The sequence below is a fragment of the Alexandromys fortis genome, unplaced genomic scaffold, assembly GCF_014885135.2.
Source record: "Alexandromys fortis isolate MF-2015 unplaced genomic scaffold, M_Fortis_MF-2015_v1.1 scaffold_190, whole genome shotgun sequence".
NCBI classification, from domain to species: domain Eukaryota; kingdom Metazoa; phylum Chordata; class Mammalia; order Rodentia; family Cricetidae; genus Alexandromys; species Alexandromys fortis.
Window position 1 is genome coordinate 785,222 of NW_026068059.1, and position 13,847 is coordinate 799,068.

At 47.3% G+C, this 13,847-nt stretch overlaps 1 protein-coding gene across 1 annotated transcript in view; it reads right to left on the reverse strand.

Moving 5' to 3' along the window:
• The window catches only part of Sorl1 (sortilin related receptor 1), a 158,410-nt gene that overhangs the window by 130,859 nt on the left and 13,704 nt on the right, over positions 1-13,847 (reverse strand). The window contains exons 2-3 of the mRNA XM_050120095.1: positions 10,115-10,231; positions 1,633-1,758 (exon numbers count right to left, since the gene is read on the reverse strand). Of these exons, the coding sequence (XP_049976052.1) occupies positions 1,633-1,758; positions 10,115-10,231 (243 nt within the window). The remainder of the gene's footprint in view (positions 1-1,632; positions 1,759-10,114; positions 10,232-13,847) is intronic.

The following is a 13,847-nucleotide window of genomic DNA, read 5'->3' on the forward strand; positions in this document are numbered from 1 at the left end:
GAGCCCGATGCAGCCTTCCTGTCTTCAGCCTTGTGATCCACGCAGGTCTACATAACCAGAAAAGGGTAGAAAGGCACAACTTGCCCACATCTGGGCCCTGAGCTGGAAAGAGAACACTGACACTATAAAAGTAGAGTCCAGGGCGAGGAGGGAGGCAGCTTCGAGGCCAAGTCTTCAGCCAGAGTCAACTCTGAGATGGAGTGGAAATCTAGTGGTGACTATGGGTAAACACACGCTGGTAACACAAGCAAGTCTAAACATAGTTTGTTTCTTGAGGAGCAAGGAACACAGAGAACTAGCCAGAAGCAGCAGCCAGACCCCTCTCAGGCCAATCCTAGTCAGAGCATCTTACACCTTACAATCTAGGTGGCCGCTCTCCACCTCTAGGAGCCATCCTGACTGGCCATAAGGTAGCTGCAGGAGGTGAGTGCTAAGGCTGGTGGAGACTAGGTCCAGTTCCTGCTATTTCTCCTTGTTTTCCCCTTGGGAAGTGTACATATAGGTCATCAGATAGGGCTGATTATTTACTCAGCAGGTACCAGTAATGACTATGCTAGTCTGTGGTTTTTTTTAAAGGTCTGTACCAGCCAGTAAACAGCCACTGCCTGGAAACCTCCCAAGTGCTTCCTCCTAAAGCAGTAGAGGTCACACCCTTATGAAGGAGGGGATATGGGAGGAGGGAGAATGACAGGACCCCTTCTCCACAAATCCAGCAACTAAAACGACCCTGGCATTGGTCAGGGTAACCGCATGGGTTGCTAAATCTTTTTAATGCAGCCCCTGCTAGGAGATCCAAGGCCACCTGAGAAACCAACACCAAGGTCTTGGAAAGATCCGGTCTTGGCTCAGTGGGCAATTTCTGCACAAGCAGAATGCAGCAGCTGCCCTCACCTCAGGGAACTCTTACTACAGCTGAGGCAGCTCTCTACCTAAGCAGTTCCCACCCCTGGAAACAGGGGTCCAGTATAACTCCCAGAGCAAAGAGCTACCAAATAGCAGGAAAGCCTAGCAGGTAGTCAGGTTCCCTTGCTGCTCGGCTAGCTCCACCTACCTATAGCCCAGGGATAAGGTCAACACTTATTCCAAACACAACTGCCTGAGGGTACTGATCAAAGAAGCAAGGCAGCTAATTGAGGAGACAGCAGAGACACAGCCACACCTGCTTCTTAGAGTTTCTTTTCTATACCCATACAGGTTCAGAAAAGAGGGAAAGAGAAATGCATGCACATGAGCACACGCGTACACACACATGAACACACACACAGAAGCAGGCACATGGTGATGATGCCAACAAAAGCAATGGTTCAGCAGGCAATCTTGGAGGCCCAGGATTAGCACCGTGAACCTGAGAAACGTTCCAGCCACCAGTGAGTCTGACGATGTATTGGTTGGCAGATTTTCTGTGGTTGAACCTGACCTTGTTTGTCCAAAAATCCTGCCTGACCAGTATTTGGTCTGATTATGCAAAGATCCACCTTGAGAACTGCATTCTCTCACCAATTCCCAGGTAAGACAGGAAACAGTAGCTGGTGACCCCTGTGTGCTCCAAGGATGGCAAAGGGCTCCAAGGCCCAGCCCCCTTCAGTACAGCCATCCTCCCAGAAGGCAGTGTTCCCGAGACAGTCTCCTTACCCGCTTGTTATCGGCAGGGCTGTGGTAGAACTGAGAGATCACTGCTTCGCTGCTGTTTCCCACTCCAAAGTTCAGCTTCCCTGAAATCCTATTGAATGATTTTCCGTAGTCATAAGACACGTATACCTGGAACACACAGAAAGGGAAAAAGAAGAAAGGAGTCAGTGAGATGCTCAACAGAAGGACCTCTAAATTGCCCTCCACATCCCAGCTTCCCACTCCAGACACCGAGAGAGCAAGATTCCCTAGGAGTCCATGATAGCATGAACTTCTGATTCAATCACATGACCCACAAAGGGGATGCAGGGGACTTCTGTAACTATCCTCAAAGTTGGGGCGGGCCGGGAAGGTAGAAAGTATGAGACTCTGCAGCTACCCCTGCACCTGGAGCACAAAGTCCTCTCACTCCAGAGGTGAGCCGGAGCCCCAGGAGCAGCTGGAAAACACGAGAATAAAAAACACCCCCTTCCTGCTGGCTACAGTTCAGGTGCAGACCAGACAGAATGCACTCTGAGAGGGAAAGGGCTCAAAATTTGTTTTCTGCATCTTCTGAAATGTCCCCAAAAGGTAATCAGGATAACTGAATTCTTCACCTCTTGACCAGAAAGATGCCATTCTATACCCGAAGAGAGAAACACATCTAAGGCTCCCAGTGAGATGAAAAGGAGAAGTTGCCGAGTGATAAAACATCCACAGAGGTTAAGATGCCAGCAGGCTGGGGGTGGGGGAGCTCATTGTTACAATGCTTGTCTAGTATACGCTAGGTCCTAGTTCTAACCCTAGCACAAGCGTATACACATACACACTTAGAGACACACAATCAGTACCAGAACCGACCCCTGCACTGGTGTTTTGTGACTCTACTGCATGGGAAACCACAGGGGCAGCAGCAAGCCTCCTGGACCCTGCCAACAGACTTGCTTCTCCGCTGCCTCCTGGCTCCTGGTGATACGGTAACCACAGAGACACAACCTAAGAACAGTTGTCGTCTACCCATAATGCACAGAGCCAATGCTGATCCCATCACAGGAATGAGTTCTCAGGTCACTGCACAGCAACCCTCCATGGAGAGTCATTGCAGAGAAGACCACGGGGCTCACTAGATTTCGGACTTGCCAAGGTCACAACCTAGAAGTCATCAAGGCAAGAAGCTGAAGAGACGACACATGGTTCAAGAGCACTTGGCTGCTCTTCCAAAAGAACAGAGTTCAGCTCCCAGCATCCACATCACGGAGCTCACAACCAAACACTTGTAACTCCAGCACCAGGGGTCTGATACCCTCTTCTGGCCTCCACAACTACCTGCACATGCATGAGCATACACATGAAATAAATAATAAAAATAAATCTAAAAGAAAAATACAAAACAACAAACAAACAAAAAACCCAGGGAGAAGGTCCCTGACCCAGCTGCCTGCCTTCAAGCTAGTGATCTCAACACCACCAACTATTATCTCAGGTCATGAAGCATAAAATGGATGCTGTGGGGTATTTTCAACCTAGATTTTACTACTTGTGAGATATGGAGTATTAATATAAACAAAGAAATGAAAAACAAACCTGTTAGGTGATGATTGCATTGTTAATTTTTCAATTATTTATGGGAGAGATAACTGAGAAAAGCAGGGTAGAAAAACAATAGGTAATTTCCAAGGAGAGACTGGCTAGACTCAACCCAGAGTTGAGTTCATCCCAACTTTTGAGTTGCCATCTCCGCCTTTTTGATTCAACTGCAAATAAGAAGTTGAGGGTTTCACAGGAGCCAAGTCGGGCACTGAGCACCAGACACACGGAAACTAACAAAAGACATGGTCATCAGACAAGGACGGGCCTGTGAATGTGTGAACGCTTGCTTGTTAATGAGGCCATGAACAAACTGTAAAGGACAGGAGGCTGCACACGGGGGAACTGAGACCGAGGGGGGCCATTACCATTTAACACATGTCAAGGTTAAGGGAGGCAGGGTGTCTCTGCCTCTAACTGGGTCATCTCAGAAAGAACAGTGCGGCCACAGAGGCAGCTGTGCCCAGCTAGCAGGTTGATAGTTCACAGATAACCTGAGTGGGTAAAAGAGCAAGTAGAACTTCCTTGCATTCTGTTTGCCAAGAATAGACACGGTTTCCCAGGAAAGTTCGAGAGTTGTACAGCGCAAACTAATGGCTGCTTAAATAGGAAACCAAGCAAGGCTCCTTCCAACTCCAGTATCCTGTGATGTGATAATCCCCTGTGAGAGGCACAAATGGGATCCTATATTTACATCGAAGCGGTATTTTTTCAGTATGTGCTATTCCCTCCTACACACTGCTCCTCTTCCTCCTTGTAACTCTGGAGAGGAATCTTAGCTTCGGGGTACCTAGAGTTTACCGGTTAGTCAACAGACATCTGTAATGAATAAATGTGATTATAAACGAAGGAGTAGGTAAATGAATGCGCTGGCTCAATGAACAAAGAGAGTGAAACCAATTAATTGGTGAGTCACGGAGAAGACAGATCTCAGTAGCGACACTGGATTGGTTCCAGAGTCCCCATGGATACTAAAACCCAGTGACACATAAGAGAAAAAAATAGCACAGAACCTACATGCATTCTCCCATACACTTTATCTCTAAATTGCTTATGACAATTAAGACAACATATGTCTTATAATATATGAATGAATATTTGTTTGTACTGCACTGTTTTAACAATAACAAGGGAGGAAAAAAATGTCTATTCACGTTCAGAATGGATACAACCTCCTGCCCTCACGTTTTCAGTTCACAATTGGTAGAATCATGGATGCCGCGCTCACAGACACAGGACCTGCTGTAACTTTTGAGAGAACAAAAGCTAAGTGCCACAGCAGGAAATGACTAGTCCAGGGTCACACTGGTAGTAAGTGCCCAGGCTTTGCCAGTCTCTTGAGATTCCAAGCCTACTTGTTTTTTAACTCTGCAAGTTACCCTCCTACAGATGGTCCCTTTCTCCATACTTGGCGTCAGGAGTTAGAGCCACCATGGAGAAAGGTCCTAGGCAGGCAGAATAAACAGACTTCCTGAGATTCTCAACGGTAGGACTGCCACAGTGCAGGTGGCAGTAAAACCTCTGCCTCGTGACACCTGCAAACAAGCCAACCATCTCATGGGTCCTAGACTTAATAGAGGTTAAAAGGGAGCTGACAGGGACCCATCCTATGCCTGAAGCCTATCACAGATCGCTCATCGACCTGCCTTGCCTTGTCCAGGTTGAACAATTCCAACAAGCTATTTTTATCCTGTCCTTGTAATTTCTTACTTCTCTTCGGCAGAAACAGACTACGCTCAGGGCGGGGGCACAGTTATCCCTCCACAGTGACGACACACAAAAGCCCTCTGAGGGCTCGGTTAATTCTAAGAGGGATGGTGGCTTTGGAGTCTCTGTGCTGCACCCCAATTACCAATTCTAACTGGGGCTGTCTGTTGCTCACGGCAGCACGATGCTGGTGACTCACTGGCCACTGTCACTGCCAGGTGAACGGGAGCAGACACCCTGAACTCGCTGTCGGCTGCCGGCACCGTTTGTTTTCCTCCAGACACCGGGTTCCCACTAATTAGTCCTCGCTGACCTCAATATGACACTGTTCCTTAAAGAACAACAACAAAAATCTAAAGTGGGAGGGTTCTAAACTGCCCCAAGGTTCCAATTAGATCACTTCCTTAACCATGAAGAAAGTCCTTTGAAGCAAAGGCCCATGCAGCTCAGAATTATATAATAATAATGGAGGGGAGGAGGAGGAAACCCTGAAATGTCAGACGGCATCCCCTCCCCTGGCACCACCCCAGGTCTTTTAGAGCACTGCTGTAATCTTAGCGGGCTTCACAAATGCCCAGGCAAGACACCGGCCAAAAGCAGTTTCTGAGCGAGTTCTAAGCCTGGCATGGTAGTTCACACTATCATCCCAGGACTAGGGAGGCTAAGTCAAGAAGGAAAGAGTTCAAGGCTAACCCTGGGCTGCATAGAAAGTTCCAGACCAGCCTGGACCACATAATGAGAGCATGCCCCAAAGAAAAAAGCAAAAGAAATGAAAATAATAATCATCATAATAATGACAATGATGACGATGATAAATTTTAAAAATTAAAAAAAAGTAATCTGGGGTGGTACCTAATACTCTGCATTTCTAAATAGTTCCCAGAAAAACACTCATTTGGATGACTTACATACCATATTTTTGGGTACAGTTCTAGTTGGCTTTCTGTTGCTGTGATAAAAGCACTGACAGGAAGCAGCTTAGGGAAGAAGAGTTAGGGTTAGGGTTTCAAAGCAAAATTTCAAGGCAAGAACCTGGAGGCAGAAACTGAAGCAGAGGCGACGGAGGAGTGCTGCTTACCGGCTTGCCCTCCATGGCTCCCTCAGCCTGCCTTTCATACAACCGACCAGCCCAGCAGCCCAGGGGCGGCACCATCTACAATGTTCTGAGCTCTCCCACATAAATTATCAGTCCAAACAATGTAGCCACAGACTAGCCTACAGGCCAATCTGACGGAAATGTTTTCTCAGTTGAGGTTCCCACTTTCCAAATGACTCTAGCTGATGTCAAGTTCGCAAAAAAACTAACCAGTTACAGATACCAAAGTTTGAGAATTGGGGCGGTTGTTTGTTTTGCAATACCGAGAATAAAACTCAGAACCTTGAACACCCAGGCAGTTGTTTTACTAACCACTGCACTACACCTAACTGAGCAATACACAGCACCCCAACCAGAGACCTGAGTCCGTTGGGATCAATAATCATGAACTAGAAGCCCCAATCATGTGAGTCAAAATAAATTTTCTCCTTAAAAGTTGATTGTCTCAAGTATTTTGTTATAGTAACCAAAAAAAATGACTAAGATAGTATAAATTATGTGGACCATTATTTATAAATGGCAGAGCCAGGGTTCCAACCCAAGCATTGGGATGTAGAGGCTCTCCGTACTATTAGCAAGGATGGGAGTTCTGCTATCTAGTTGATCCAGGAGGGAGCCAATCATATCTCACTAGTCTAGGGACAAGAGGGATGAGTCTTATCATCCATGCCATCTCAGTCGATTCTGATCCTCTGGTGGATATAGTCCCCAGGTAGCATTTTTGGTCAATTATGTTGCACCTAGGTACTTCATTACTTCATTATTCCTGCTGGTAGTTGAGTGATTATTTGATTCTTTCTTTCTTTCTTCCTTCCTTCCTTTCTTTTTTTTGGGGGGGGGGATTTGGTTTGGTTTGGATATTTTGGGAGGGGGGTAATTTGTTTTCTGAGATAAGAACTCTCTCTGTAGCCTGGATTAGGCTTGAATTTACAATCCCCCTGCCTCAGCCTCCTGAGTGCTTCTATCATAGGCCTGTGCTACCATACCAGGTGGCACATGAGAACTCTCCAAAACGCATCATCAGAAAGTGGAAATAAAGAACTGGGACGAATTGAGCTAACCACATCCTGGGTTGCAGTTCACCAACTCGTGGCAGGAATAGCTGGCCTTTGCCGGAGACGACACTCGGCTGATGATGGCTGATGACAGGTGGCATGGTTTGGTTTGGCATAAGAGCAAGCCATCTGGAACGCCAGTGTCCAGGCCCACCCGTGTTTACCTACAGAATATCATAACCTCAGCCATCCTCTCTACTTCACAGGTTCCTTACCTGTGTGCAAGCTCTTCCCCTTCAGACAGGGGCTTTCTGAACCACACTTCCCGTCCTCCTGAAGGAACATTTGAATCGTTCCCTCACCAGCGCCACCGACTCTGCCTCTGAGTCACAGTTTATTTTTGCACTAACTTTTCACATCCGAACATCTCGGTGTCGGCTGCCAATTCTTTAATGCGGTTTGTACACGGAGGGAAGAAAATTCTGCCATATCTATTTATTAACTCTGGACATTAAGTTTCCTTCCCATTTAATCTTCCCTCATACGTCACTCCAGCACAATGACTTGAAACGGCCAACAAGATCTTCAGAACACGTACCCCAACATTTCCACAAGGTGGGAGCTGAGTTGGATAGGCCACTACTAGTTCCTGAATGGTCAACGCTCCTTTGGGCAGACTGACGGGATCTGAGAAGTGAACTTTCTAAGTCAAACCCATGGTTGGTCCCACATTTCCATTACACGTCCCTACTCCACCACTGACATGTTAAGTGACCTGTTGTGAATTCATTTGTACCCCTAAGCCCTTCTACATGAACTTCAAAAATGCAAAACAATGCCTAAACATCTTTACCTATTTTGCAATGACAAACATTTCCTGGACAGGGGATTATTTTTATGCACAAACACCCTGAAGATTTCTCAATACAGCATAGCATAGAGCTGACTTCTGGGCCTAAGAGGGACTCCTAACAACAGGCATTAGACTAAAGATGTACACAGGCAACTACGGAGCATCCCAAGGCCAGCAGGCACTCACACACATCCATAGTGTGTGAAAACAACTACTGCTTACAAACCTTGAAAATATTTATTTATAAATCAGCCTAAATTGTTGCTCCCAAACAAGTCCAGCCTTGTTCAAGAGCAAAACACCAAGACTAGCCATTATCTGCATTATCCCATGATCCAGGGCTCAGAATGTTCCCTAGGCAGAGCTATGCCGCTCATGGCCAGCCCTTCTTCAAGCCTCCCTTACTGTGCTTGCCCTAATTAACTGCTCTGGAAAACATCCCAAGACTCACACTGACTACATCCAACCCAGACAGTGCATACTGACGGGGGCTCTGAGACATCCAATGTACATCCACAAACCACAAGTGTCCCTTTAAAAAACGTGTATAGGCATCCTCTGACCAGAATGCAGAGCCAGGACGGGGGAGGGGGGAGCATGCAAGAGGCAGGAATACAGCGTGTTCTATCCACAGCTTATGAAGCTCACCCTTATGAAGAAGGCAGTCACCCACCCAAGGCAGGGACTGTTGCTTTGCCCACAAGGAGATGCCTGGACTGCAGACTTGGAAGCCAAGGACCAGTTCTGACCCTAATCCTAGATTTTTATTTGGCCTACATGGTACTTGTAAGAGCTACCCTTTAGCTGCCAACTCGTAAGACTCAGTAGCTTTACACAAAGAGACCTCCAGGCTGGGGGCAAAAGCTCAATGGTAGAGAGGTAGCCTAGCATATGCCAGGCCCCGGGTGCCATTCCCAGCGCCACGGAATAAGTCAAAAGACCTGTGACCTTCTGATGAAGCCAGGAGATCTGGCTGTACTGAACCAGTAACCTGCATGGCCTCCAGTACGTAGGTAGGACCTATTCACCACAGTCATGAGAAGTATTTCTGCTGTTTGCTAGTGCCTAGACCACTAACCAAGCATCAACCAGAGACAGAAGGTCTTTCTTGAGCCTTTGTATCTTTTGAACGTGCAGAAATGGCCTACTGCCCAAGACCATGGACTTAAAAAAAATAGAAGAGACACTCTTTATTATAAAGAACTTGGAAGTGCTGGACATGATGGGACATGCCTTTAATACCAATGCTCAGGAGGCAGGGGCAAATAAATCTCTGTGGGTTCAAGGCCAGCCTGGTTTATATGGGAAGCTCCAGACTAGCCAGGGCTAAATAGTAAGACCCTATCTAAAAAAAAAAATTGGGGGTGCCTTCCCTCCCATCCTGGATCTGAGATTCCTTCAGTTCTTCACAGTATCTAGCTAAAACGGCATTATCAACAGAAACAGTGGAAATGAACATGGGAGTTCATGCTCATGATCCCAGCACTAAAAAGACTGGGGCAGGACTGCTATGAGTTCAAATCCAGCCAAGAGACAGTTCTAGACACTATGGAGAGTGCTGGAGAGAGAGGCCCTGTAACAACAACAACAACAACAACAACACACACAAAACAAACAGATAGACAGACAGACAGGATGATAAAGAGAAAATGGATAGACAGATGATACAAGACATATGATTAATAGATACATAGACATATAGGAGACATATAGCTAGAACATAAATATACATCCTGATGCAGGGATAATATATAAGTAAAGGAGGAAGAGAATGGATCTGTCAACAGCTCATCAGCTAATCATTATCTGCATTATCCCAAGCTCCAGGGATCAGGATTCCCTAGGCTGAGCTCTGCAGCTGATGGCCAGCCCTTCTTCAAGCCTCCCTTACTGTGCTTGCCCTAATTAACCTTCTAGAAAACATCCCACGCTGTTGACATACGGAAAAGACAGACCAGTTTAACTCTCTCTGGATCAGCTCCAAGTTGCTCTGCCCTGGAGTGCTCTTTGGTGCCTTGTAAAGCTATGAGTGCAGACCACCTGTGATGTCTCAAAAGTCATCCTGCACAGTGCACATCTGCTTGGACAGTTCCACCCTGAGTTCGGCATGCAAGGGTCACGTGCATTCTTTTCCGTATCTCTTCACTGCCATACAGTTCATCTCATCCATTCTTTAACTACCCACTAGTTCTCTGACCTGGCAACCTGGAGGCTCAGAAGGGTCATTTCAATAGCACCCGAGAGGGCCCAGCACCCGGAGATACTTACATCACTGCTCTTAGGCCTCGCCAATGCCAGGCTGTCTCGGGCTAATGCCACGATCACGTTGCTTTTCTCTCCAGCCCAGTGCACCACCATCTGATTGTGGGAGTCATTCAGACTGACCTGGAAGAGACCAAATGGTGAGTGACAGGCACACACATTCCAAACCAAGACTCCTGGTCCCCTCTGCCACTCAGATTCTGAGATGTGGTGTGTGAGGTCAGGGCAGCCTCCCCTCACTGCTCAGCAAACTCTTCCATTAGCACCTTCCCCAAGACGAATCACCAACCCGTCCTACACTGAGTTATACTGTAGATAACATCTCTTGGGGACAGGACTTCACAAGGGACTTCTCTGCTTTATTTCATCCTTGGTGACATCACTCCATATGTGTGGTGTGCACCAACACGTCCGGTTCATTCAAAAAAAACTCACCATAGGCTAGGAATAGTGGGGTACAGAGGGGATAGTTAATGGGGGACAAGGGATAGATGGAGGAAATAACTTTTTATATTTAGATTTAGTGTGTGTGTGTGTGTGCGTGTGTGTGTTCTCAGAGTGTATGCTATAGAACATGTGCAGAGGTCAGAGAAAAGGAAAACTTTCTGGAGTTGGGACTCTCCCTTCACCATGTGGGTTCCAGGAATTGAACTTGGGTTATCTGTCTCGGTCACAAGTACCTTTACCCACCGAGCCACCTCACCAGTCAGAAGGAATAACTTCTAACATCCTATAGCACCGTAGGAAGACTATGATCGACAACAGTTGATTGTATTCAAACCAGAGAAGATGATAAATACTCTCAACAGAAACCATTGACTGCCTGGGGTGATGGACCGTCCATTCTCTGACCATTACCTGCAGGTGCCCCTTAACTGACCATGACACACACCCTGAAACACCAGACTGTTTGTATGTGTCTATTAAAAATTCTATAATTTTTTTTTAAATCCACAGGCCAAAAGGCCACATACTTTTTGAACTTCTTTCTAAACGAGTGTGTCGGGGAGGGAACATCGTTACTCAACTTTAGGTAAGAAGGGAAGTTGAAAGAAAGACTTGCTTATGCAATTTCTCCACTTTGGTGGCCGTTTGGGGTTTTTTGAGATGGTCCCTCAGTGATCGTGATCCTCCTGCCCCGGCCTCCCTCAGTGCTGAGGTAGCTGAGTGTATCACCTGACCTTTAAGTTTATTTTTTCAGTGTCTCAAATAAGGAAACGTTACTCAGTTTTAAACGGAAGTAGCCTTTAGATTACTGCAACAGTAGCTCCCAGACTTTCGGGTCTGCAAATCAGCAAAATAAAAACAGAATAAATAGGCTAACTGAGGTCTGAGTGGCCATTTGTATTTTGCCTGATGGGGATATGGATAAGCTGCCATGTCACAGCTTGGCCAGCTTCTCTCTCTCTCTCTCTCTCTCTCTCTCTCTCTCTCTCTCTCTCTCGTTCCTGAAGACACCACAGACTCTTGCCCTGACTGAGACAGCAAGGTATATCCCTGGGACAGGGCTCCAGGGCTCTGAGAGACATCCTAGGGACTACTCCACTCACACAGTCCATTCGCTGGTGGCAACTCAGATCCCAATGCCCTAGAGGCAAACAGTAACAGGCTAGAAAGTGCCCGGGTTCCTGGGTTCCTGACAGGCGGGGCTGCTGCTGATAAGAAACACTCACTCTGAACTTCTCAGATGGGCACTGCTAAGCTTTCAGAGTTTGTTTGATAAAATCTAAGGAAGAATCTAAACTTGGAGTAATGAACCACTCTTTTAGGTCACGTTTGCCTCATGGAAAAACTATCTGTGCTGCTTTCTCTCTTTTCACTATTATGTCTCTCTGGATGCCTGTGTTCTCATCTTAGCTCACCATGCACTGACTGACGGGCATCCATTCCAAGACAGACTTTTCCAGAACACTGGAGCTCAAAAGTTACTGAACCTGTGCGGACACCAGCAAGCTCCAGGGCCCCCTCTGAGGAGCAGGATGAGGCCTCCCCAAACCCAGCCATCCCACTGCTCCTGCTGAGTAGTATCAGAAACAAGCCAGGTTGGACAGCCATCTGAAGACCATCACAGAACCATGTCAGGCCCTCGGGCAAGAAGGTCCGGCTTGAGGCACTAAGCACCTGCCTCTGAGCCTGGAGGGCTCACCCACCCAGGCCAACATCAACTCCTGGACTACTGAAGAGTTCAAGCTGAGCGAACCAACCCTTCTCACAGCAGATCTGGAGCAGAAAGCCCGCCCCCCCTCCACAGCCTCTCCCTCTTCCTTTCCATTTCTCCCCCACCCTGATGTGTCCCACCCACTCCTTGGGGGTGCTCTCAGATGTCACAAGGGAGAAGAAAACCACCTGGGCCACAAGCTTGGCAGCCAGCTCCAGTGAGGAGATAATCTGTAACGGCCCTGCTTCGGGTCATAAGCACCTGCATCTAATTTGATCCAAGAACAAACCGTTCAGATATATGTATATCTGAAGTGAGACCGCTTCAAATAAAAAAGACCCTTGATATTTTTTTAGGAAAATATGTCATTCCAAAATCCCACTTCTCACTCCCAGTAGATAAGTCCCCGCAAGAATCAAGAGAAACGTGCAAATCAAAAGCGAGAAATAAATTATTTAACTCAAAAAAGCTGCTAAGGGTCTCCCACCAGCACCTCAAACCTCTTACTTCCTCTTCCCTTCTCCTCCCTCCCAACATAGGCTTCCAGGAAGAAACTGGAAATACTGATGGATCAGAGAACCACCAGCAAAGGTACCTTGGGTCCTCGGGCAAAAATCTTCTCCCCTACAAAGCCATCTGCACCGTAGGAACCAGAAAGGAGCAAGAAGAGAACCACGTAAATGGCACTAGGAAAGGGGGTTAGGAACCTAGGAGCATCAGCCGAAGTTCACACGGGGTCTGGGATGAAAAGATCCTCCATATTCAATCCGGCCATCCTCAAAGCGGCGGGCACAGCCATCCCTCTGGCAGGTTAATAATCAGAGGACACTTTGAACAGGCTACAAAGTGGGAAGGGATCAGAGTGGAGAAGAGGTCTGACGACACTTGCTGAGGTCTTTGTAGCAGAGGGCATAGCTTTTGTTAACTGAGCCTACGGGATGAGAGATGAAATGGACACAAAGGAGAGGCATCAAAATATTCCAGGGGGTTCTCATAAAGGAAGCCTCTGGAGGGCAACTTTGGTGGAAGTCTCTTTTCTTTTCTTTTCTTTCTTTTTTTTCCTTTAAGCCTTTTCTGTCTGATGTCCCCTATATTCCTAAGAGCAGACTGGAAAAGGGCAGCCCAGCGCATGGAAGGAGAAGGCTCTCTGGCAAGCAATGGCTTGTCCAAGGGTCACCAGGCACGCACACAAACAGTTCCGCTTCTTGCCTTGGCAGAGACCTCAAGCATATCCAGTCATGAGAATATAACTCCCTGGTGAGTCACCACTAATCTTCAACGCAGCCTAGGTGCCCATCCCCCCCCCCAAGCACAGGACCAGAATCAGTAGCGGGAATCAATGCACCCCAAGGACAAGGGAGCCAGGGAGCCAGGAGAGCAAGGCCAGCAAGCCATAAATTTTTATTAAGGTCAAGATATGCAGCCTGCTTTCCTCCTCCCCGAGTCAGCCCTACAGGGAAAGGCAGGAAGCAGCCCCCAAAGGATTGTCTTGCCATCCTCCATGGACTGTGACCAAGAAACCAACGGCCCCAAAGACAGCCCCCAACATCAGGAACCCACAGATTGCTGTGGCTGAATCCC